Source organism: Trichomonas vaginalis, chromosome III (genome assembly GCF_026262505.1).
Source record: "Trichomonas vaginalis G3 chromosome III, whole genome shotgun sequence".
Classification (NCBI taxonomy): Eukaryota; Parabasalia; order Trichomonadida; family Trichomonadidae; genus Trichomonas; species Trichomonas vaginalis.
In genome coordinates this window covers 15,529,062-15,552,801 of record NC_067205.1, presented here as the reverse complement: position 1 = coordinate 15,552,801, position 23,740 = coordinate 15,529,062, and the positions used below count along the sequence as shown (strand labels likewise).

The 23,740-nt window shown below is 36.5% G+C and overlaps 18 protein-coding genes and 6 pseudogenes across 24 annotated transcripts, besides 2 other annotated features; 10 read left to right on the top strand and 14 right to left on the bottom strand.

Moving 5' to 3' along the window:
- Nucleotides 1-23,740: part of a mobile genetic element that runs on past both edges of the window.
- TVAGG3_0707750 lies at nt 124-466 on the top strand (annotated as a pseudogene). Its single transcript has one exon. A coding segment is annotated over exon 1 (343 nt).
- TVAGG3_0707740 lies at nt 749-1,595 on the bottom strand (annotated as a pseudogene). Its single transcript has one exon. A coding segment is annotated over exon 1 (847 nt).
- TVAGG3_0707730 lies at nt 2,038-2,796 on the top strand (annotated as a pseudogene). Its single transcript has one exon. A coding segment is annotated over exon 1 (759 nt).
- TVAGG3_0707720 (uncharacterized protein) lies at nt 2,849-3,412 on the bottom strand (the record flags this gene model as incomplete). The annotated part of the gene is made up of 1 exon (XM_051243639.1): nt 2,849-3,412. A coding segment is annotated over one exon (564 nt), but the record flags the coding sequence as incomplete, so codon positions are not given.
- Nucleotides 3,826-4,227, top strand: TVAGG3_0707710 (uncharacterized protein; the record flags this gene model as incomplete). Its single annotated transcript, XM_051243638.1, has 1 exon — nt 3,826-4,227. The coding sequence occupies one exon, from the start codon at nt 3,826-3,828 to the stop codon at nt 4,225-4,227; it is 402 nt and encodes a 133-aa protein (XP_051090225.1).
- TVAGG3_0707700 (uncharacterized protein) lies at nt 4,247-4,402 on the top strand (the record flags this gene model as incomplete). Its single annotated transcript, XM_001318388.1, has 1 exon — nt 4,247-4,402. The coding sequence occupies one exon, from the start codon at nt 4,247-4,249 to the stop codon at nt 4,400-4,402; it is 156 nt and encodes a 51-aa protein (XP_001318423.1).
- Nucleotides 4,782-5,006, top strand: TVAGG3_0707690 (phage tail repeat-like family; the record flags this gene model as incomplete). Its single annotated transcript, XM_051243637.1, has 1 exon — nt 4,782-5,006. One exon carries the CDS (start codon nt 4,782-4,784, stop codon nt 5,004-5,006), a length of 225 nt encoding a protein of 74 aa, XP_051090224.1.
- Nucleotides 6,135-6,196: a mobile genetic element.
- TVAGG3_0707670 (integrase core domain-containing protein) lies at nt 6,213-7,181 on the bottom strand (the record flags this gene model as incomplete). The annotated part of the gene is made up of 1 exon (XM_051243636.1): nt 6,213-7,181. The coding sequence occupies one exon, from the start codon at nt 7,179-7,181 to the stop codon at nt 6,213-6,215; it is 969 nt and encodes a 322-aa protein (XP_051090223.1).
- On the top strand, nt 9,049-9,404 carry TVAGG3_0707660 (uncharacterized protein; the record flags this gene model as incomplete). Its single annotated transcript, XM_051243635.1, has 1 exon — nt 9,049-9,404. A coding segment is annotated over one exon (356 nt), but the record flags the coding sequence as incomplete, so codon positions are not given.
- Nucleotides 10,046-10,309, top strand: TVAGG3_0707650 (uncharacterized protein; the record flags this gene model as incomplete). The annotated part of the gene is made up of 1 exon (XM_051243634.1): nt 10,046-10,309. One exon carries the CDS (start codon nt 10,046-10,048, stop codon nt 10,307-10,309), a length of 264 nt encoding a protein of 87 aa, XP_051090221.1.
- Nucleotides 10,359-11,021, bottom strand: TVAGG3_0707640 (cytochrome B-C1 complex subunit 6, mitochondrial family; the record flags this gene model as incomplete). Its single annotated transcript, XM_051243633.1, has 1 exon — nt 10,359-11,021. One exon carries the CDS (start codon nt 11,019-11,021, stop codon nt 10,359-10,361), a length of 663 nt encoding a protein of 220 aa, XP_051090220.1.
- TVAGG3_0707630 (uncharacterized protein) lies at nt 11,102-11,686 on the bottom strand (the record flags this gene model as incomplete). The annotated part of the gene is made up of 1 exon (XM_051243632.1): nt 11,102-11,686. The coding sequence occupies one exon, from the start codon at nt 11,684-11,686 to the stop codon at nt 11,102-11,104; it is 585 nt and encodes a 194-aa protein (XP_051090219.1).
- On the bottom strand, nt 11,714-12,049 carry TVAGG3_0707620 (uncharacterized protein; the record flags this gene model as incomplete). Its single annotated transcript, XM_051243631.1, has 1 exon — nt 11,714-12,049. A coding segment is annotated over one exon (336 nt), but the record flags the coding sequence as incomplete, so codon positions are not given.
- On the top strand, nt 12,354-12,871 carry TVAGG3_0707610 (uncharacterized protein; the record flags this gene model as incomplete). The annotated part of the gene is made up of 1 exon (XM_051243630.1): nt 12,354-12,871. A coding segment is annotated over one exon (518 nt), but the record flags the coding sequence as incomplete, so codon positions are not given.
- Nucleotides 12,963-13,163, bottom strand: TVAGG3_0707600 (uncharacterized protein; the record flags this gene model as incomplete). Its single annotated transcript, XM_051243629.1, has 1 exon — nt 12,963-13,163. The coding sequence occupies one exon, from the start codon at nt 13,161-13,163 to the stop codon at nt 12,963-12,965; it is 201 nt and encodes a 66-aa protein (XP_051090216.1).
- Nucleotides 14,198-14,754, top strand: TVAGG3_0707590 (annotated as a pseudogene). The gene has a single exon. A coding segment is annotated over exon 1 (557 nt).
- Nucleotides 15,488-15,691, bottom strand: TVAGG3_0707580 (P-loop containing nucleoside triphosphate hydrolases family; the record flags this gene model as incomplete). The annotated part of the gene is made up of 1 exon (XM_051243628.1): nt 15,488-15,691. A coding segment is annotated over one exon (204 nt), but the record flags the coding sequence as incomplete, so codon positions are not given.
- On the top strand, nt 15,728-16,189 carry TVAGG3_0707570 (uncharacterized protein; the record flags this gene model as incomplete). Its single annotated transcript, XM_051243627.1, has 1 exon — nt 15,728-16,189. The coding sequence occupies one exon, from the start codon at nt 15,728-15,730 to the stop codon at nt 16,187-16,189; it is 462 nt and encodes a 153-aa protein (XP_051090214.1).
- TVAGG3_0707560 (protein of unknown function, DUF4108 family) lies at nt 16,206-16,625 on the bottom strand (the record flags this gene model as incomplete). Its single annotated transcript, XM_051243626.1, has 1 exon — nt 16,206-16,625. The coding sequence occupies one exon, from the start codon at nt 16,623-16,625 to the stop codon at nt 16,206-16,208; it is 420 nt and encodes a 139-aa protein (XP_051090213.1).
- Nucleotides 19,130-19,258, bottom strand: TVAGG3_0707550 (uncharacterized protein; the record flags this gene model as incomplete). The annotated part of the gene is made up of 1 exon (XM_051243625.1): nt 19,130-19,258. A coding segment is annotated over one exon (129 nt), but the record flags the coding sequence as incomplete, so codon positions are not given.
- TVAGG3_0707540 (protein of unknown function, DUF4106 family) lies at nt 19,632-20,342 on the bottom strand (the record flags this gene model as incomplete). Its single annotated transcript, XM_051243624.1, has 1 exon — nt 19,632-20,342. One exon carries the CDS (start codon nt 20,340-20,342, stop codon nt 19,632-19,634), a length of 711 nt encoding a protein of 236 aa, XP_051090211.1.
- TVAGG3_0707530 (uncharacterized protein) lies at nt 20,746-21,233 on the bottom strand (the record flags this gene model as incomplete). The annotated part of the gene is made up of 1 exon (XM_051243623.1): nt 20,746-21,233. A coding segment is annotated over one exon (488 nt), but the record flags the coding sequence as incomplete, so codon positions are not given.
- On the bottom strand, nt 21,266-21,813 carry TVAGG3_0707520 (annotated as a pseudogene). Its single transcript has one exon. A coding segment is annotated over exon 1 (548 nt).
- Nucleotides 22,130-22,861, bottom strand: TVAGG3_0707510 (annotated as a pseudogene). Its single transcript has one exon. A coding segment is annotated over exon 1 (732 nt).

Below are 23,740 nucleotides of genomic sequence, written 5' to 3'. Positions count from 1 at the left end.
TTTTTTCCATTGTGTCATTTATTTATTTGACGTGGCAGAAAAGTACAGAGAATATGAAGATGAACCAATGCCTGCAAATGTTCAGTATATGTACTCGTAAGAGATATTTTTATCTAATATTAAATGGACGCACAGAACTTAGCGAATGCACAGCAACCTGGACAACCAAACCCAGAGAATATTCCAAATGAAGTTAGAATACAAACTGCAATGGCAAACTATGGTCAAGTGCCAACAGATGTACAAATGCAAACTGCCATGTCAAATGACGCTGCGTTAGGTTTGCCACATGGTATGCAAATATGAGATGGAAAGAGTTTTATACAAACCCTGAAGTGGGATATAAACAACTCTATGCAGATGACGCGAACACAGGAGTTGACCCAGAGTATGTTTTCTACCAGAGGAGAAATAGAATGTATGAGCTCCAGTTAAAGAATGCAATGGAACTCAGAAGGAAACGTAAGAGACTAGGTGGACATTAGATTTTTACATATAGTAAAATGGGTTTCTTCAGTAGTATTGGAAACTTCTTTCGAAATGTTGGAAGAGGTATATGGAATGGAATAAAAACCGTAGGAAGAGGAATTTGGAACGGAGTCAAAAATATTGGTAAAAGAGTAGGTCAGTTCGTTGGTATTATACCTAAAGACCTGAACCAGAAGAACAAGCTCCTGTTATACAACAGCCTGAACCTGCACCACAGTCTAGTTGGCAACCAAATCCAACACCTCAACCGTATTAAAAATTATATTTTTACTGTTCGATAGTAGTTGTATATGAGACTAAGTTCTAAGTAAAACGCATGGTATAATGGAACTATTCTCTTTCTTCCATCTGTTGTAAACCATACTTGAAAGTCTGAAATACTTCCACTCGGTGGTTCATATAGCTTTGTAGGTTTTTCGTAAAAGTCATTTGCCAAGCATAAAAAAGAGTTTTGGGCGCCAGAAAATGAAGCATGAACTATAATAGCATCTGAGTCGAAAACATTTTCATATGTTCCATTAGGGTTTTCGACTTCATAAAAGTCCGGGTGTACTGGATATTCTGCAGGCTGATTTAACATCCTCAGAAACCTATACCATGCAAGTTGTTATATTTTGTAGAAATATAAACGTCTTCTCCAAGGTCTTCTATTCTATTGATTTTAACAGTTGCATTTTTCCTGTCATATATAATATCGAGATGGTACTCTCCTTCGTCAATGTTGTACTGTTTTGCATATTCGAGATAGATATCGTTTATTTTTTCTTGAAAAGCTTGAAGATTGTTTCTAAGTTTACAAGCAAATTCACTTGTAAAAGTTTTCCCTGTTCAAATTTCTCATACGTACGTTTTTCTTTGTTATAGTATCGAACTTCAAAAGCGACCGTAAATGGGAAACCATGTATGGCTTCTGAAATGAACTTCATTCTACGAAAGCCAATAGCTTTTGTGACGGATGGGTCTCTTAACCATCTTAACGGGTAGTCAAAACGATAGCCTTCATGCTTTACGGTCTCTGTCTCAAACTTTTGACCGACGTTAGTAAAAAGTTCATCTAATGGTTTAGTTGTAGCAACTCTTGAATTTTCTTTTTCTATTGAAAGCATATTTTCTAGAATAAAAATGTCGAAAGAAACAGCGTCTATGAGAGAAATACAACACAACCGACAACTCATTGTACAAGCTCTAAATAAGAACACAAAAACTTTTCAAACTATTCTAAGATATCTGAGTCATTGAAAGAAGGAAACTTAAAACTGACGATAAACCATTGACAGACGAGTTTCTGTTTCAAGACAGTAAGAACCATACTGTTTGTATAAATCCAACAAAAAGAACTTTAAACGAGAACCTATAGATGAACTTCTTTTGAAAGCAGATATTGACAACAAAGCTGACAAAGAGTATGTAGATGCAACAAGAGACTATATTCTCGCATGGACAGATAGAACATACCCACAAAAACATCATACACATAACATCTATGACGTAGATGAACTACCAGCAATGTTAGATGACAAAGCAGATAAAACATATGTTGACAATAAAATGTCAAGTGAAGTGACAAGAGCTGACAAAGAATATTCTAAAAAGACTCATACACACGATTTCTTCGCAACTGTTGGTATAGAAAATATTGAAGGAACGGTTGAAGAAACTGGTGGGGATGTATTAAATTGGAAACCTCCTAACTTTCCACAAGGTTTAACATCGGAGGATGACATAACGACGATGAAATACACTAGATGTAGAAATGTCTATGTCATGGAGGATGAAAAAAGTTAAATTCACTGCTCAAGATTTATATGATAAAAAAGCTGACAAAACATATGTTAACGATGAGTTAGATAAAAAGCTGACAAAAATATGTTAACGATGAGTTAGATAAGAAAGCTGACAAAACAGAGCTTCAAACGTTAAAGACAGAAATACTTCAAACAGTATATCCTATAGGCTCTATTTATACGTCAATGAACTCTACCAGACCAGAAACAGTTCTGGGTTTTGGAACTTGGACTCAAATAGTCGACAGGTTTTTGTATTGTGCAAACTCTTCAAAGGAAACAGGCGGAAGTAAAACGATTTCAGGTGAAAACCTACCTGCACACAGTCACTACGTAGATTTAAGTACATCTCAAGCAGGTTGGCATAAGCATAAATTTTGGGATTGGCACGCCTTGAAAAAAGGTAAAGGATATGATGTTAAAGACGACGTTCAGTTTGCTATAAATTGTTACTGGAGTGACACTCAGGGAGATGGAAACCATACACATCGCGTTACAGGATATACACAAACAACGGGACAAAGTAAAGACTACATGCCACCTTACATGACAGTTTACGCATGGTATAGAATTGCTTAGTCGTCATTTTCAACTTCTTTAGCATATTCGTCAGGAGTTGTCTTATATTTGTTAGGAACTGTCTTTGAAAGTATACCACCTTGAACTTTGACAAGTTTGAAACGAGGTCTGACAATAGTAGTTTTATCTTCTGCTTGCAGTCTGTACATTTTGCCATGTTTGCCTAAAACTTCATAATATTCTCTTGTATACTTTCTTCTATTTTTACGAACACGAATGTGAGTACCTGTCGGGTTCCCATTGTTGTCATAGTCAATAGTATTTTCATATGGGTCGCGTTTAGGTATTTCTATTTTTACTTTGTCACCTTTCTTAAGTTTGAAGCCTGGCATTCTTTCTTGTTTGTCTCTTTTGACTAAACTATTAAATATATAGTCTTTCTCTAAGTCAGGGTTGTTTTTCATTTCTTCGGGGGAGTGGTTTCCCAAACCTTTTTGTTTACGGCTATTGTAAATATTTAAAACTTGTCTCATCTTTGCCTGGGAGAAGTGTCTATACTTGTCGTCATATGACATTTCATCTACCTCACCACCTTGTGGTTGGTTTAAGTCTCTTAAGATTTTTATACAACTGTCAATGACACCAAGAGCAGAATGGTTTTGGTCGACAATGAAATATTGGTTTACATTTTTTGAACGCAGATAGTTTTTAATATCGTCTGATTTGAAAGAACTTTCACAGTCAGATGTCAGTTTTGTTGGATGGTATTTGTCAACGAATATTGTCAAAGCAGTTTTTACATCTAAAATATTTTTGGACTGTAATGGTATAGCTTCACAGTATCTTGTGTTTTGACCGACAAATATTAGCCAGTATGGTGGTCCATCTTCTCTATACCTCGGAATGTTTTCCAAGATATCCATAAACCAAGCATTTGGTGTTGAACTAAAGATTTTTATCATGAGTGCTTTCTTTGTCGCTTTAGAAACATAGGGGTCCTTGTTCGGATTCGTCATTTTTTACCCTATAAGAAATGGGTTTATTTGGCGCATTAGCAGGAGTTGCATCCAGATTTTTGCCCGCAGTGGGAACAATAGCCAGAGGTGTATTTGGAGTTGGAAGGAAGATTTTGAGTACATTAGGTATACTTAAAGAGAAAGCACAACCTATTATACAAACTGTACAGAAAGGTTGGGATGTAGCACGAGATGCAGCAAATCTTATTCCAAATCCTGAAACAAGAGGAAAAGTTCAAGGATGGATGGACAATGTAGGAAGAGAAGCAGGAAACTATTATAACAAAGCAAATGACTACTATAACCAAGCAGGACACTATATGGACCAAGGTGAAAGATTCTTTAACAGAGGATATAACCATGCACAACAGTGGGTAAACAATAACCAACCTCAACCGCCTCAAACTTGGGGAATGTAAAATTTTTTACTGAGATGAAATGAACAATACAGCATTGAGACAAATGGGCTCAAGATGGATTTGTCGGCTTCCAGCAGTTACACAACCACGTGTTTGTCAAGTTCTTCCTATACCTCAAGAAGTTTTAGACCGACTTAAAAAACAACAACAACCAGTTGAAAACAAACCAAACTAAAATTTTTTACTGAGATGAAATGACCGAAGAAGTTGAAACGGTAGATTTGACACCACAAACAAAAAGTTCAGAACCATTGTCAAAACCTGTCAAAGAACTTACAGATGAAGAGAAAAATTCAATAATAGAAAGTGCCAGGTCTGGAAATACAAACCCTAACTATAAAGTCACTTTTCATAGAAATGGAACGGCTAGTATCTCAAAAAAGAAACAGACTCTCACAAATAAAATATTGAAGTCTGAAGGAGCTTTCGAGACAACAGATGGAAAAGTTTACTTCACTGACCAACAGTTCATTATAGAACATCTCATTGACTTAGAGTCGAAATATTCTAAACTTTACAACAAACACAAAAAGTTGAAAGGAAAACAAAAACAAATGGCATATGATATTTACGAAGATGTTGACGACACAACCATACCTGCAAGTGAGGTAAAGTCAGAGGAACCGAAAAGTGACGAAAAACCGATAGAAGAAGAAAAACCAAAAACTGAAGATAAACCAAAACCAAAGTTTAGTTTCCAAACTAAACCAACTCAACCTTCATTAGCTGGTATGGGTTGGCGTCAAAGACTTATGGCAGCAGGTGGTTATGTAAAGTAAAGAAAAAAAATATTTTTTTATTTTTATAAAAATGCCCCCATATAGAATGGATAGAAAATCTGCTAGAATAAAAGCAGAGTTAGAAAGATATGGTTGGAAAGTTTCGAAGAATTTTAAATATAGGAAGGGAAGACCCATAAAAGTCTATGACAAATTGTCTGGTCTTCGCTACGAAATGGAATTGGAAACAGCACGCGCAAATTATCCAAACAGACTAGAGAGGTTAGAAGAAGAACGTCTTATGGACATGCCTTTCGATGTTTCTGAACCGCAAGTTGAAGGACACGACGGCTTTGCCAGATTCTATTGGAAACATGACGAACAATTGTATCCTTTGAGAAGGAAAAAAGGAAAAGGTGAAGACAAACATGCTCCCATGGAAAGAACAAGATATGCATATGAAAAGTACCGTGAAGTTAGAAGTCAAATTACATCTGGTCGAACCTTTACAGTAAACTTTGACGAAGGAAAGAACAAAGAAGGCTTCATGGGTGTACTTGCTGCCATACAAGACGGAAATAAGAAAGGATACAATCTCAGACTAACCATAACAGATTTGGACGGTCACATTTACTATGCACATGGCAATGTCACAACAGCTGCAATGCTTCTTGACGCTTTCAAGACTACAAAGAGAGAACAAATGGTTGACTCCGACTCAGACATTTTGAATGCAATTGAAGGAATTGCAAGTGTAAAATTTGAATGGTACCAACCTAACCCTCAAGCAGTCAGACAACATGCTGGATACTTCCCGTTCATAAATAAGTCTGACATTGACTTGACAAGGTATGGAATTTACAATTCAATTGAAACAATTGTCAATGAACCTTGCATTCTTACATGTCTCAGGAACTCTGGTCTTGTTACAGAAGAGAAGATGAAGTATCTTGAGTCATGTGTGAAGACAAGGTACATTCTCAGAGGTCAATTGGCAAAAATTGCACCGTTGGCAAATGTCAATATCCGAGTCAACATACCTACAGCTAAAGGTTCTTCACATGACGACTATGTTGTTGAGTTCAATTTACCATGGTTGAAGATTGTAATTGTCCACAACCACTTCATGTTGAACGAAAGTCTTACAAACCCATTGTTCGGAAAAGGTAAGTGTAACATTGTCAGAGCTGTTATATACGAAAACGATAAAAATAGTTTGACAGAAAAGTGACAACTTTACGTGTCAAAAATATAAAAAGTGGCATTTTATTCATCATTATCTTCTTCATAATTTATTTCATATTCTTCTTCATATCCACCTTCATATTCTTCACTTTGTCCCTCCTTCTCTTTTTTACCATCTTTATTATCGATTTCTTCTTCCTCATCTTGGAGTTCTGGTATTTCTCTAGCCTGTACTGATCCTGGGAGAAAGTCTTGGGTAACTCCATCAACGACCCATTTGACAGGAATTCCTGGTCTCCAAATGGGCCCCTTCATCCATAATTCATTTGGACTATAATTGATTTTCCTTCCATTGAGAAGACGTGTCGGTAGTGCGGCATGGGGCTTGGAGTTATAGGAATTGACCCAACTCTGAATTTTACTCCATGTTAGATTGCGGTTTTCTATATTGGGCCACAATCGCTCAATCTTACCGTTTTGGTAAGGGCAATGTGGCACAATATAGACATTTCGAATTCCTTTGCATCTCATCGCTTGTAGGAATTCACCTCTATTCTCTCCTCCATTATCAGACCATATGGTATGAGGGGGACCAAAACGTTTTATGGCCCGCTCAATTACCTTAACGGTCTGATTTGCATGTTTGGAGGAGAGATGCTGCCACTCCAAAACCATTCTGGTACAATCATCTATTACTCCATACAATAATTCACTTCTGCGTTTATTGAGAAAGTGAATGTCAACGTGCCAGATTTGATTTGGAAGTAAAGCCTCGTATCTTGTCCTCCCTTTAGGTCTCTTGGGTCCCCGTGGACGTGTTAATCCAAGAATGATAAAAGCCTTTTCGACCATATGCCTTGATGGAGCCTGAGGTAGAGGGAGAGGAAGATATTTGATATTTTGTAAATTTATAGCATATGGAGTAGGGTTATCATCTTGATTAATGTCAGCGGGGATTTCTTTAGAGATAAGATTGAGAGGCTTGTCACGTCGCACATTCTGAAACCAGTCCTGTGTTGAGCTCATAACTGGAAGCAGGCCATCTTTCATTCGAACAAAATCTTGTTCATGTTCATGGGCGAATGCTATATCTTTATTAAGCCTAAGGTAAGTGGGGATGATACCATGTCGCCCATGTTGTTCGAATAAATTGAGAATGGCCTGCATGAGATCATCAGGAACTGGTTGTTTGGGTCTACCACAGGAAAGTGGAATATCAACAAACTGGTCGTGCGGACGAGATTGAGGATTAGGAGGATTGGCACGTTGACTTGATTGATCGGAACTGATGGGATTAGGAGCAATTTGATTGTATGTACCAGATGATTGGTTTGAAGGAGTGGCTTGAGGATTTAACTGTTGTGCACTACTAAGAAGATGTACCATTGCTGGGTCTGAGCTGTTGTTGTGCACTACTAAGAGGAGATGTACCATTGCTGGGTCTGAGCTGTTGTTGTGCGCTATTAAGAGGAGTAGAACCATTACTCTGTGTAATTTCTTGTTCTTCCAAGTATCGATTCAACAAGATCTCATCTTTTGTTGGTAAGACTTCAATGCAATTGTAGAATTTTCCATTATGGAATATGTATAAACTTGTAAATTCTCTGGACGAGTGCTTGTAAAACTCTTCGATAGTAATAAGACGAAAGCACAGAAGGCTTTTGTAGTAGTTAACTTGTTAATGCAATTACGTGATGTACCATCGCTGAGTGGAACATTAGTCAATAGCAACGATAGCTTTTGATGTTGGTGTAACCTGGTTAGAGATTGCTCTAGCCAGTGAAAGTCTATTTGGGTATAAATATCCAAGAGAATGAATTTTGAATAAATAATAAATTGTGAACAATTGAATAAAATATAGAAAATATAAATAATTTTGAAAGATATTATTGAAAAAATATTTTTCACAAAAGTTGAATTCAAATTGTAAATTTTTTAAAAAAATCTTTAAAGTGAAGAAAATAAAATTGGACAATGAGAAAACAACAATGAATTAAAAATTAGTGAATAACTACAATGGCGAAATTAAAATTACGATCAGAATAATTTTTATAAAAGAATGTGTTAGAAATTAGTAACGATTAAGATAAAATAAAAATTTGGGGAACGAGAAAAGTGATTGAATATTGGTAAACATGAATTTTTATTGAAAAATAAAATGAGATTAAGATTCTAAGCAGAAATTTTTAAAAATTAGAAAAATAAAAAACAATAAAGATAATAAAAAATTTGAAACTAAAAAAAATCAAAAAATAATGATAAAATAAATGAATAGTTGAAGACAAATAAAAATAAAATGTTATCAATAAGAAAATAATTTGAATAGGTTTCAATATAGATTGATCAATTTATGAATGGGAATCCAAAATTAGAACAGCCGAATTGGTATATTGATAACAAATGATATTATGTTATTAATAAGGTATAAATGTTTTGAATCTAATTCAAATTAATTTTGAATATGAAATTGAATAAGATTGAAAAATTAAATATATAGAATTTTGAATGAGTTTCCGTTGAAATGAATGTTATGGAAATGTAGAAAATATTAGCCTTTGGATGAATTGGAGGGTGAGAGATATTATTTCATACAATACTACTCTCACCCTCAATTTTAATTACTTAAACTCATTCTATTTTTTGACATGTAAATGTCACTTTTACTGAGATCTGACACAATGTCAGATCTCTTTTTTTCGTATATAAGAGAGCTGTTAACATTCTTTTCGAGAAAGGTTTGTTGGAACCAATTCCAGATGACAAGCTGACAGAAACTTTTGTACCAAAAGACGAAACAAACTTTTCACTGTTAGCAAGACCAAAAGTTGTTCCAGACAAAGTTCTAGTACAAAAGAAGTACACAATTCCACAAGGAGTTGGATTGTTCGGATACCAACCTGAACCAGAAGAACTTCCAATGAGGTTGCAAGAACTTCAAGATGCTATAAACAAACTTCCATTGAGACATCCAATTGACGTCAAATTGTATTGGAGAGCATCTGAGTTAGGTCAGAAGGTTTTATATGAAACAGGTTGCTTCGACGATGTTTATGAGATAACAGGAGAAGTTTCTCAGAAGATAAGAGACTCACTTGAATTTCCACAAACTGGACCAATTGGTTGCGACAAGTTCGACTCAGATGAAAAGATATACTATGTCGACCTTAACGCTGCATACATGAGGTTTGTCCAATATATCCCGACTGGAATTCCAAACGAAGATGGTGAGTTCCCGGGAAGGAACTATACAGTTGGAAAAGTCATACAACAACTGTATGATATTAGGAAAGCTTCAAACCCCAAACTTGCAATGACACTCAAATTGCTTATGAATTCGACATGGGGATATTCCATTAAGAAACCTCAAGAGATGAAGAGTAAACATTATGAGAAGGTCGACAACTTTGTTGAAAGGTTTTCTCCTTTTGTTTTGAAGTACGAATTCACTCAAGGTCAAAGTGGCTTAGTAACCACATTAAAACCTATTGTCGAACATTGGTCCTATCCTCAGTTCGCAAAGGCAGTCCTTGACAACTACAACAAATTCTTCTCCGAAGTCAAATCCAAAGTGAAGGTTTACTATGAGAACATTGACGCACTCATGACGAACGAAGAAGGCTATAACAAACTCATTGAAATGGGAATGGTCGGTGAAAAGATGGGTCAATTCAAATTGGACAAAATTTTCACCGAAGTTCATGTCCTCTCCAAGCGTAAGTACTGGGGCATACTTGAAGACGGCACAGAAATAAAACATTGCATGAAGTAAAAAATTTTTATTCGAATTTGAATCGGACAGGTCGAGTTACACCATTCTTGGTCTCAAACTCATATATAACCTGTTTGTTTGTATTTTCGTCGACTATGACACGAGACACGAACATTGACCAAACGGACAAAAAGTGTCATTTCAGATGGTCCCGCAGCCAATCGCATTCGAGCACTTCGAAGAAGCCTTACGTTCCAAGGGAGAGGGTGTCTGGTGCAAGGCAGAGGTCATGAGACTCTACGAGCAGTACATCCTCAATGCCTGGGAGGACAAATCGTCCTTGGAATGGCAATTCTACCAACTCCTCTGGGACGACTTCCTACGCAACTGGGATGACGAAAGAGTCCAATTCAGAGGTCAGGAACTAATTTTGCAAATTACCCTTAATTTAACATACTTATCCAAATAAACACCTAAATTTACTTGGGGTTTCCCCCTAAAATAAAATTTTTTTACTCTTAGAACCACTCGAGGTTCTCCTTACGGTTGTTGAGCTTGTCACCGTCAATGTGTCTGACCCTCGTCTTCTTGTCTGGATTTGGAACCCATTGAATTGCGACAAGCTTGCCCATGGAGATTGAACCGCGATTCCGAAGGTTAAGGTTCAAGTGTCCCAAGTTGTTGAGGACTGGGGTAAGAACCTTGCCTGTCTCCTTGTTGCGGATTTGGTATGGGTAGGGTTGGGAAATTTCGTAAGCGTCATCGGCAACAAGGGTTGCCCAAACTTCCTCTTCTTCGTGTTTCTCTTCTTCATCTTCTTCCTCTTCTTCTTCGTGTTTCTTTTCTTCCTCTTCTTCCTCGACAATTCCTTCTTCAATTTGGTACTCACGAAGTACGGTGTTGCATGTTCTGTCCTTTCCGAGTACCTTCCAGATGGCGTCTATCTCTTCGAAGAAACGGTAGATGAGTCTGGCAAGGTCTCGGTTCTCTCTCGCGTAAATGCGCAAGGTTTCCGTCAAATCGTTCAGGACTTTCTCATTGGAAGCTTGGTTCATGAGGAACTCACCTTTAAGTCCCTTCATCTCTTCCATAAGACTACTTTGGAGAGTCTTAACGGTGTTTGTCAGATGAGCTTTCAAATTCAAAATTTGAATTTGAACTGGGCGCTTGTCTGGCAACATTGAAAGGACATCTGCCATTGTGTTCGGCTTCGGTGCTTGTTCGGACATCGAAAAAATGAAGTGGTTTGAGAATGGCGGTTTTACTTCAAAAAGCTTGTTATGACAGTTATGTCATACAACAAGTTTAAAATAATATCTTGTTCTTCTTCTGAACGTTTGTTGTCTCTTCCGATAAAAGTTTCGAACATGAGAACCAAAAAACGTTTTTTGAGATTGCGGAAGAGTTCAGGCAAACGTTCATATTCTGGATATGTTGGGAGCAGTTCAAAACATCTGAGCTGACTTTCGGACAAAATTGGGACAATGTCAGAAAATTCATCTTTGGTCGGACTGCATGAAGGTAAGTCCCTTACATGTAAGTAGCTCTGGTAAAGTCTTCTCATTTCTGCTAACTTTTGGAGTATAGCTTCGTAGTTTAGAAGTTTTAATTTTAAATGTCTTATTCCACTCTTGACATCTAAACGGTAAGTATCCATGAGGTCAAGAGTAGCTTTGGTAGCTTTAAGTGGAGCTATCTGTTCCTTGACTCCTGCAATTTTGGTTGCAATTGTGATTTGAGCTCCTTCAAGTTCGCCGTCTATGTCGTTCTCAACACCTTCAACCATAGCTTGAAACTCTTCATCGGTCCATTGAGATTGGTGTGGGACGAATTTAACTTGCTTCATTCAAAAAATGAAAAAAAATGTTTTTACTCAAAACGTTAAGGTTGACTGAACTGGTTGGATGTCGCCTTCACAGGTTATGTAGAACGGCTGACCCGAGAAGTGAAGGAGAGACTGAATTGCCAATTTCATATGGGGTAGGGGGTTCTCCTTGTTTGGTATTTTTATCCAAGGACGTTTGTTTAGGAACTTAACAAGAGCTTCTCTTTTGGCGTCCTTTATGCCATCGTAGGCTGTCCCGTCTGGTATTTGAATTGGAATTCCAGTCGAAGTCTCGAGCTGAAGTGTAGACCTTCCAGAAATAGTGGTGAACTTGACCTTGGGCTTCATTACCCTGCGCAAGTACTGCTTAACAACTTCATTTATCTCTATAAGGTAAATTGCCTCGTCAAATCCTTCTGGTATTCCGAGTCCTTCCATCCGACAGGAAAATATTTTCCCGACAACTGGAAAAAAATTTCCCGACGACAGGAAGGACTCTTCCAGTTGTCCGTCCGTAAACCATTCAAATTTTCGAAAATTGAGAACTTTTGGTCGAACTTCAGAAAAAGTTTTTCCTTCCGACAGGAAAGGTTTTTCCTTCCGACAGGAAAGGTTTTTCCTTCCGACAGGAAAGGTTTTTCCTTCCGACAGGAAAGGTTTTTCCTTCCGACGGTTAAGCCACAAACAGATGTCCGACGTCCCACCAACCGAGCCCATATCCCAACCAGAAGAACCGAAAGCTGCAGAACCACAACAGTCTCCTCAGCAACCTCAGTTCCAGCAAGTACCTCCGATTTACTACCAATTTCCACCTCAATGTTACTACCCACCACAAGGCTTCCCGAACTACCCTCCTCCTCAGCCTATGCCTTACTTCCCCAACCCTTGGATGTTTATGCAAAACCCTGCCCCACAATTCCAATCTCAATCCAAGAGAGACCAAGAGTTCGAGGAAGGTCTGAACCGCTTACGCAAAGAGTATGCTACTACCCCAATGGAAGAAGACAGGCTCTCACTCTCTTCCCTCAAATCGACCGATTCGACTCGTACCACAGATTCGGTTCGTGACCGTGAAGACTACCTCAAGCAGTCTGAGAGACTCTTCATCCTACAACCATTTACAGTTGGAGCTCTCAAGAACATGCGCAATTACGAAGGTCAGACACCAGCTGGAGACCGCAAAACAGACGTACTCGCAAGAGCAGTCCAACTGGTCAAGACAAAGACGAGATAGTCGACTTCATTCTTGCAGCTTGCCCATACAAGTAAAAAAATAAACAATTACGAGTTAAACTTTTTATTCTTTCTTTTCTGAGTTGTTTAGAGCTGGTTTCTCTTGTAGGAACCTTTCGTACTCTTCCATGGTCATGTAATTGCGAATTTGGTACGCAATTCCAGGTTCGTTGTTTTTGAACCTGATGTATGTAACGCTTCCATCCTCCTCAGGGAAGTAAGCTGCTAACATCTGACCAAGTTTTCTCGGTGACTCGGAGCTCATAAAAATGTCACTTTTTAAACGTTAAGTTTTTTAGTCTTATTTTACCCTTTGTTTACCCTTTGTTTGTCAAGGTAGTATTGGAGTGCAATTTCTCCAAATTCTCTGTGTCGGAGTTCTTCAGCATTTTCCAAGGTGTACCTGGAGAACTCAAAGAAGTTGTCAAGAACATACTGCCATGCTGCTCTTCTGAGTTCGTCGGTATTTTGGAAGTGTTGCACCTTCGAGTCTTCGGACATGAAAAAATGACACTTTTTCTATTAAACCGTTTTGGCATTTCTCATGAGTGAGTATAGTTCTGCCGAACCATTGGAAGAGAAGAAGTACCCTTGCTGGCAAAAAGACAAAAATAGTTGCCTTAGTTGTCATTGCAATTGTACTCGTAATTGAATTCATTGTACTTCTCTTCACGTACATAAAACTCAGCAATGGTATTTGCTTTAAGAAGCTACCATCTTACTAAGACTAAACACTTACATTTTTCAAGCTTGACTTTTTACAATTTGAATTTTCATGAATTTTACACCAAAAATATAATTTATGTTAGAATGTTAGATCTAACATGTTTTCTAACACGTTTTCTAACATGGTCTAAAACTCTCGAAAATCATGAATTTTCCCGAAATAAAAAATAAAGTTGGTTTTTTTAAAAAAATATTTTTTATTTTTATTGTAAGAACATGTTAGCAACAACAGCACCAAACTCGTTAGTCATGAACCCAACTTCAATGTTAGTAGAGATGAAAAGCTTCATTCCTTCTTCATATACTTTCGAAACAAAAATCCAGAAGATAAAGCAAGAACTTTTAACAAGTAATTTAGACTGTAGTGCGAAAGATGAAACAAATGAACAGTATCTTTATGAAATGCAGGATATTATTGACCATTTACCTAAACTTCCTGAAATCCAACAACAAAAACTCACTATTCCAGAATTCGATGAAATAGAAGTCGGACTGACTGACTCAGTAGAAATAAAGAAGTTCATACGAAAGGTTAACTATGAGTTTCTTGGATTTCATTGCAACCACAAAGTCATGGACAAAGACTGCGACATGGTATATAAGAACATCTCTGACCTTTACAAATCCGAAGAATTTAAGACCTACGACAACTTTGTTTCATTAGTTGCAAAATGTGTTTGGGAAATAAGAGATAAAGATAGTAGGGGTAAGGTATGGAACGAACAAATAAACCCGCTATGTTCGAGATGAAGAAAACCATTGACGCCTTAGTTGTTTTAGCAGGTAAGGTTTCAGAATATAACGCAAAAATGAACCCACAATGTTCTAAATGTAAAGCAGCAATGAGGAAATATAACTACTCCGTCAAAGAGATAGAACGTATGCGAAACGACTATGCAGATTTAAAGAAAGAAGCAGAGAAACCAGCAGAAGATAAAATGGACATGTTGACATTTCTAAACAAAAACTATCCAACAGCTGACGATTTCCTTCTATCTGACGTCAAGAAGAAGTATAAAGAAACTTTCGGTATCGTTAAAACATTCGATGTACTAAAAGAAGAAATTGAAGCCACGAAATTGTTTAGAGTCATGAACCATCGCAACATATACCATGTAAAACGCTTGTAAATAGTTATGTTAGAAAACATGTTAGAAAACATGTTAGATCTAACATTCTAACATAAACATTATTTTTGCTGACTTTTTACAATTTGAACTTTGTTCGCGTAGATGTGAATTCTGAAAGAAGTATGAGGGTCTTGTATGACTTTGTACTTCTCCATAGTTCATGTCTGTCAAACTTACCTGCCATGGACTCTTTCATAAGTTCCATGAAATCGTCTTCGGACAATCCAGGGAAAAGTATGATGTCAGTAAGTATTCTTTTAACATCCTTACTTAAACTCTTTGCTGTCTGTACACAAATGACAACTGAGATGTTAAAGTGCCTAAGTTTCTTAAGAATTCGACACATGTCTTGTTCTCTGTTCTTTAACAAAGGATGAGAAGCAAAGTCATCTAAGATAAGAAGACACCTATGAGGGTACGTTTTCCAATCGTACGATTGCAATTTCTTCGAAATGTATTCTATCTCTTTCTGTTTGTTTCTGAAGTGTTTCTTCTCTAATATTCTCTGCATTTCCTCATTTGGGTCTTTAAACTTAGAATTTATATACTCATTTATAGCATTATACTTCAAAACTCTTCTTTGGTACTTCTTTATCCAATCTAACAACTCAGTATCCTTTATACATACTAACTTAGACTTCTTTATAATATCTTTGAACGAATTGACGGTTTGGTCAAATTGACCAGAAGTACTACAAATAACAACTAACTCATAGAATGGGTTCTTCTCATCTAGTTCTTGTTGTTGTGCAGCCATTTTAAGATAAGTGAAAGTCTTACCCGACCCAGGTGGTGCGATTAGACCTGTTATACCATTCTGAGCAAATAAGAACTTGTCATGTATGGGTTTTATCTGAGCATTTTCCAACTTCCTCTTGTTCTTATTTAAAACATTCTCAAATTTTTTGTCAATGTCAGCAAACTTTTTTTCTAACATATTTTTAGAAAAATTAAAATTTTTATCTTTTTGAAAATGTCTAGCGATTTCGCTATCTATATTCGAGACAAACTTTTCGACAGCAAAACATCTGTCGACCATAAAATCTTACATAGTGTAAACAAGAAAGGTGAATTTGTTCTAAAGTTCTGTTTCTGGGAATATGACAAGAACCATAAAACATTACAAAGAGCAGTCTTAAAATTTGTCAATGACAGACTTGTTGACAGAGATGACGCCGATTGGAAAGATGAAGTCCAACAAAAGTTCTTAGAATGCAAAGAAGGCACATGCGCTGTTCTTGAAGATGAAATAGAAAACAGAATAGAAGAGCTATTAAAGGACAAAGAACTTTTACATAAATATGGTTCTGAGAAATTTGACATAACTCCACCAGAAAAGAAGAAGAAGAGAGAAAAGAAAGAAAAGAAAGAAAAGAAAGTAGAAGAGAAGAAAGAACCTGAACCAGTTCCAGAGAAAAAGAAATTTGACATGTAAAAATAAAATTTTATTTTTAGAACATTTCTGGGTCAATGTCAATGTTCTCTTCCTCTTTAGGGGCAAACACTGGCTTAGACTCTAAAATCTTTTTACCCAATTTACCTTGAACTTCAACTATCTTAGACTCATAATATTCATAGTCGTCTGCTTTCTTTGGTTCATAAGGTATAACAAGTTTGTATGCTTTGCCTTCTTCGAGTTTTGAGAACTTTCTGTCAAAATTTTCTTTGACTGCTAACAAACCTTCTATGTCTAAGTCTTCAAAAGTTGCACCACTTTTTCTAACAACAGCAAACTTAACTGGTGCAATGTTCCAAATTTTGTCAAATGTAGACTTTTCAAAATTGTAGAAGTAAACATTCAAATATGCGAATGGAGCTAACTTATCTTTGACTTCTGTCATGTACTTATTTACTGAGATGAATTTTGCCATCTTTTCTATCGGATAAAAATATATATTTTTTTTTAAAATTTACTCAGAAAAATTTTTCTTTGTATATACGCCGTTCTGAACATCTAAAAGATTTTTGACATTTGCCAAGAATGTTCGTTTAGACGCTGCATATAACCATATTCTTGACAATATTGTTTATATGAATCGTACAATGACCTTTCATCTATGACACAAAGTCAGTTCATCTATGAACAGTTCATATACACTCTTGTTTGCTTCTAACAATGTTTGTCTCTCTTCGGTATGTGGAATTTGTCTTGGATTGAACTTAGAAATATCTAATGTCATGAAATATGAGAACAAGTGGTTGTAAAAGTCAGATGTCAAAGTTTCTGCTAAGTCGTCAAAATATTCTGTATCTTGCATATGAGAATCTGACGTTCTGACAACTACATATCTTCTGTCAGAACTTTCTAACTTCATCGGAACGTATTGTTTGAAACCATAATGAAGTTTGCAACATTTTCACAAACTCTTTGGTCTTTATACTTTCTTTCAACAACTCCAACTTTGTCTGTTATAAGACTCTTCAAAGCATCTGAGTTCAAAACTTTTGTTGTATCTATACTTTGAAGTTCATTGCAAACTTATAAGTTTCATATTCTCTATTGAGGAGTTAAACTTGCCACAGATGTTTTCTAAGTTTGTCATATTAGGTTCGAATAACCTTCTAATAGTTTGCATAAGATATTGTAAAGAATGTGTTCTTACCAGTTCCTTGTTTTCCAATTTAATGAAGAGCAGTTTTCATTTTAGCACTTGGATGTTGTAAGATGTTTGCAAACCAACATAAGATATACTCATAAACCTTTTCGTTTCCATTGCATATAATTTCTTTGACATGGTCTAACCAAGCTTCTATAATTTTTCTTTCATTCTACTTGTTCGTATTTATATCCAGTGAAGATAGAATAGAAGTTTGGAGAAGGTGTATAGAACTTTATACCTCGAACTGAAAAATCTTCAAGTTTTGACAATAAGATATCCCAAGCATCTAACTCTTTCATACCAACTTGTACGATTTATTTTCTTAAGTTTCTGTCTACATTCTTGTTCTGAAACTATTGTTGCTCTTGGTTTGTTAAAGACAACATCCCATTCTTTCATGACATAACATTCTGGGGCAGAGTCAACATAAATGACTAAACGTTTCAAATTCTCGACTGCTTTGTTATAGTCTCTAAATGGACACATATTTCTGAATGCTTGGAAGTCATAAAAATCTGAACATCTATTCTGTACATTTTTATAAAAATAAAAAAATATTATTTTTTTATTCTTGACTTTGTTGTTCCATTTGTTGCATTTGTTGTTCTTGAGCTATTTGTTGTTGTTGAAGTTGTTCTTGTAGTACAATACTTTCACCAGTGCATCTTCCAATTCGAAACTTTCTGCCGTCATTGACAAATATAGGACATAAAGTTTTACAGGAACAAAGTTTGCGTCAACTAAGGTTAAGTTTATGTTTGCTAAAGTGTTTGAGTTTACTTAAAGCTGAAAATTCTGCATTCGAATGAACAATAGGCAAACCAGCAGAGAAAGTGTTGTTTATACGCATGAGTATCTTTTGGTCATAGTAGTTTCTGTCGACATTCGAATAGCACTTTGAACCTAAGTTTGAAACAATATATAAAATAGGTGTACTTAAAGTCAATGGAACAGACAAACCTTGTATGACACCTTTTCCTGTTATAGGAAACTGTTGGTAGTAAAAACCAGATATAAGTTTTGTATTATAGCTCATATCGTTTATACTAAACTCAGTCGGACATCCAAACATAATGAAACCTGCTCTAGTTGCAGCACATGTTACATCCGTCCTTAAAGTATTAAATAAGTCAACAAAACCTGTTGGTGGTATATCTGAGTAAGTATCTTCAAAGAAGTATTTTTTACCATTCACAACAACAAAGTCTTCTGGTGTCAAAAGAGCAAAACAGGCTTTAGTCGTCATTGTGTTTAAGGTTAGTTTACAATATCGTCCTTGAGGACTTTGTAAGTTTGTTGTTATAGAATTATATGACTCAGGGTTTTTAGTCGTAATAGTATAAACCACTATGTCTTCTGCCATTTACTTAGCAAGTAAATTTTAATGAAATGTGTGGGTCGTCAAATATTTTTATGACGTCTGGGAAACTATATTTTAAGTTCAACGTTTCACCTCCTTTCATAACGTATATCTTGTCAATGACATTATATGAAACACCACAGCAACTAATGTCGGGTTCTATTTCTTTGATGTTTATATCGTCTGCCTCTGTCAAAAGTTTCAATAGTTCTTTCAAAACTTCATGAGGTGCAATGACATATGAGTTCACTTTTACAGGGTTGTGTTCGACCAAGTTTAACATTATACTTAAAGCTTGACAAATCTTCTCCTGAGTTTGAAGTTTGTCTTTCAGTTGTTGGTAGTCGTTTCGAATATCTGCAACAGAACTTAAGTCTCTGCTAACTTCAGGATATGTTGGTTGTTCTTTTACAGGAACTATTGTTATACCATCTTCGTCTTCGTATGGTTTCCCCACTTCAACATCTCTTTCTTTGACATTGACAACAACACTTTGACTGTTTGTTTGAGTTGGTGAATTTAACTTCACATCTGCCACCGCCATTAAACCTTTTGAAACACTTACGCTTCTATTTTTCGGAAATGACATTTTACTTAGAATAAAAAGATGGACGTATTTGAGTATCTCTTCGAATTGAAGCAGAACAAAGTTTACACACACAAACAATACAAATACATTGACAGAATAGTTCTTTATACAAACAATGGAAAATGTTATAGAATAGCAGTCTTTGCTGAACCAAAATATTTTCATAAAGCAAAGAAAGTTGGTATAAGAAATGGTGAAAGTTCTTGAAGCAGACAAAAATATAACAACAAAACTTACAGATATTTCTAAAGGTAAGTTTATAATACAATTTATGTCAAAACTGGCGTACTGTCAATATTTGACGGAGAGAAGTCAGTTCAAGAACAACTTACTGACCTGCTGCCAAAATCTGCTCGATGGAAGCTGTCGTTATGCCAATCTGAGGAGCCCCAGCAGGTTTCATCGAACGAATCTTCAAAAGAGCATCTTCCGTGAAAAGTGCTATTGGTTTTGTAAACTTCTTTGCTCTCAGTTCATCTGGACCGTCTCTGTCACCAGTATATTGTATTTGAACTGTACCAACAGTTGAAATACCACCCATAAAGTCTTCTGAGTCAGCAAATGGAATGCCAAGCCAAAAGTTTGAACGGTCTCCATTTGTATATTGAGTTTTTTGACCTCCTGTATGAGTCCATACTTTCACATATGGCATAATAGAACTTTGCATTTCAGGGTTAATGGTTGTTGTGAAGTTGTTGTTAAAGTTCATAGCATCTAATGTCAAGTTGTATGACCTCATATCCTCAACTGTAGAATATTCTTCTCTTGGATAATATTTGCCATCTATGTTTATATGATATTTAATACCAGGGTTGTAGAAACAAGAATAGTCATTTATAGTTCGTCTGAACAGTACAAACATAGTATCTGCATGTTTCATTGCAGTTGTTAAAGCAATATCTGTTCTTGCACCTGGGTCAGCACTTTGGTTTCCAACTTCACCTGCAAAGTCTTTGACAGATATTTGGTGTATAGGGAACATAAGTGGAACTGCAATATATTTGGCAGCTAAAGCATTTGAAATATCTGGGTCCAACATATAGACTGCAAGTCTGCTTTCTATTCTCTTGCATTCAAACTTTCGCATGTGAACTAACTGGGTCCCAAGCAGTTCCAGCAGCATTGAAATAATAGTTTACTTCAGTGTTGAGGTTTGAGAAACCAAAGTCTAAGTCAACTTTGTCTTTGCAAAAGTCACAGAACTTGGCTCCACCAGTTCCAGCTACAGTAATGTGAATGGGTCTTGTGTTGGTGCAATGACTAAGTTATTTTTGCTTGGAGTAAGTTCAATAGAAATTTTTCCTGCCCAGTTTGGCAAGTATCTTAAAAACCTGAAGATGAGGAAAGATGACAAAGGAACTCTAAGTTTCAGTTTTACTTTAGTGGCAGCAGTTCCATCTGAACCAGAAAGGTTAACATAAACTCCTGGAACGTTAGGGTCAAGTCTTCTTATTTTCTCAATAGTTGCATACTGGTCTGTTTGTTCTCTAGCTTGTGGTTGTACTGAGTTTCTCAAAGCGAACCATTCATAGTTTGCCCATGTTACTGTTTGAACTAAGTCAGAGTTAGAATATATCTTATATCCCATGAAAACTTCTGGAGCATATTGGTATCCGACATAGAAAATTCCATTGCAACCTTTCTTGTCAGACAACTTGGCAGAAGGTTTTATTTCAATGTCTTGTTCCACGTATAAGAATGAGTTGTCAATAGAAATAATATGAAACCTGTCGCAAGCAATATCTACTGTTGTTGAAGAACCTTCTCCAAACTCACCTACGTTTCCATAAGAAACAGCAGTTGTATATTCGTAAGTTCCAGGAACTATTTCTGACCTTCTAATGGCATTGTCGCATTCGTTATACCATTCGGAAACATTTCCATTCATAGCATCCAAAACTGTTGGCGTTATATTCTGAGCGGCGTACATTTCATATGAGTAAAAATATAGAATAGTTGGATTTATATGTCATAATAGAACCCACGTGGACCAAGCTTTACTTTCTTCCTGACTGAGTTTTTAACTCTTCTTTTTCCTTCATTGCCACTACTTTCACTAGATGAAGTTACTTCTTCACTACTTTCTACAACTCTTCTTCTTTGGTGTCGCTTTGGTAACTTGCCCTCTGCTTCAAGTTGTTGCATCTTTGCCTCATGTTCACCTAGTATGTTGTAAATTTCCCATGTCCTTTTTGCCTTTGGGCTCTGGTCGCCCATCTCAGGTACCTATATCCTAGAAAGAGTTTGTCATAGTTTGTATTTGAGTCTTCGCGTATTGTTTGCATGACTCTTTCCTGAGTTTCCGGTTCAAGCTCTTCAAACAGAGCCTGTCCATATGGAATAAGCTCGTTTCCAAATATATGTTTTTGTAGCCATTCTGGTTTTCTTTCCATGTTACCAACTATATCTTTTGTGAATGGGAAAGCTTTTACCCAATCTTTCAGTCTTGCGTCGTTTATTTCTGTAGTTGGTTTTATTTTGTCAAGGAACATGTTTTTCAATACTAACATTTCATTTGGTACTGTCCATTTGAGTTTTTTAAATATTCATCCCTTCTCATTCATTGTCTGCAAAGTAAGTTTTTATGACATTTTGTAAACTTTCGTTTGCAAGGTCATGTACAATAGGTTCTCTTCCTTCGCCTCCCTAACTTTCTTTCTAAACTCTTCACCAAATATACCATCTCTATGGTTCTGTGTAGTTCTTTGAGATAAATGTTTAGAACGTCAGGTGTTATATTTCCATCAGCCATGTTCATTTCATACTGGTCCAAAATATCTGCATGTTTCATATCTTTCAATGGCATTAAAGCCGCGCTGAAAATACCAGCTATATCTGGTTCACCATTGACTTCCATTGCGTCTACAACTTCTTGGAATTGTGGTTGTAAGTTTATGAACCACCTATCCGGGTTAGCTTTATGACCCCATCTCATTGTAGTTCCATCGTCTGCAGAAACAAAAGTAGGTTTGTTTCCATCTTGGTTAGGTTCTGAATGAACTTTAAACAATGTTTCATTTCTATATGTTTTCTTGAAATTTAACCTTTTATTTCACCGAGTTCATCCGAAGATTGAACGTTAAATGCTCGTAAGTAAAAAGGGTTGTTGTATTTGTGTACATTTTCTTTCAGTACTTCCATTCTATGCTGAATATTTTCATCTGGTGTTGGAGTCTTTTGTATGTCGGCAAACATTTTTCGATATTCTTCTACTATGTCAGCCGAATTTTTTTTAGACTCTTGGAAATATTCCATATTCTCCGCATACTCTTGTTGAGGGTCAAGATTTTTCGGCTGTTCCAAATCTTCATCTAGTTCTGTGAAGTTAGTTTCCAAAGGAGTGACTTGTTCGTTTCCTTCAGGCTCTTCTAGCTGTTGTTGCTGAACTATTTCTTCCATGTCTGGTTGTATCTGAACTTCTTCCTGTGGAGTTTCTTGTACCTCATCTGCTGGCATTTCATATATTCCGAGACCGTTTTCAACAATTTCCCTATCTACGTCATCCGCATTCATAAGCTTTTGTTCTTTCGTTCCGTCTCTATTTTTTACGCGTTTCATGACGAAAGTTGAATTGTCATTTAGCTCTGACATCAAATATCTCGGAGTAAATTCATCCATGTCATTTGGATGATATGCTATTAAATCATATCCCTTAGCGAGCTTGTATTTTCCAGGTTTGAGATTATATCCGTTTTGGTGCTGAGCCATAAAGCTAAATAGGTTCGGGTCAGTATTTCCATCCTTGAACTTTCCAATAGCTTCTTTATATCTGTCACTAAAGTCAACAGTATCTGGGAAACCACACTCTTCTTTAAGCATTTTTAAGAATTCTTGGTTTCCTTGTTCTCTACTTCTTTTATGTCCTTGCTCTGTTGTGGAGGTGGTTGTTGTGCAGGGTTTTGAACTGTTGGTTGTTGCAGGTTGTTGTGTTGGTTGTTGTGCTGGTTTGGAGTGGTTGTTGTGCATGCCTGTGTCTGTGTCCATGTGACGATGTAAATGTTTAGGTAGTCCTGGTGCAGGTGCTTCTCTTGGAGGGTTTGGTGGTATATAAGTTCCACCAGCTGGCACATATGTTCCATCTGCAGCGTAATGTCCTACCTGACTTTTCGTTTTAAGAAAGCATTTACTAGGTCTGTTTTGGTCTGTTGTAACTCTTTTTCTTGACTTTTCACAACAGTTGCTCTAACGGCGTCATAGGCACTTTGAACTGCCTGTCTCGTTGCTGCATCTGTTATTTTCGTCATATTTTGTGCTACTTCTCTTAACTCTTGTCGAAACCTTCAGACTTCAGTTTCTTTCCAGATGAGAAGTCGTTCACTTGTTTCACCTTACTATGAAGAGCTTCGAAGCGTTCTTAAAGTCAGCATTTGTTAAAGCTTCATTTGAACTGTCTTCATCCGCTTGTATTTTTGTCCTTATTGACCCTATAGTTGGGCT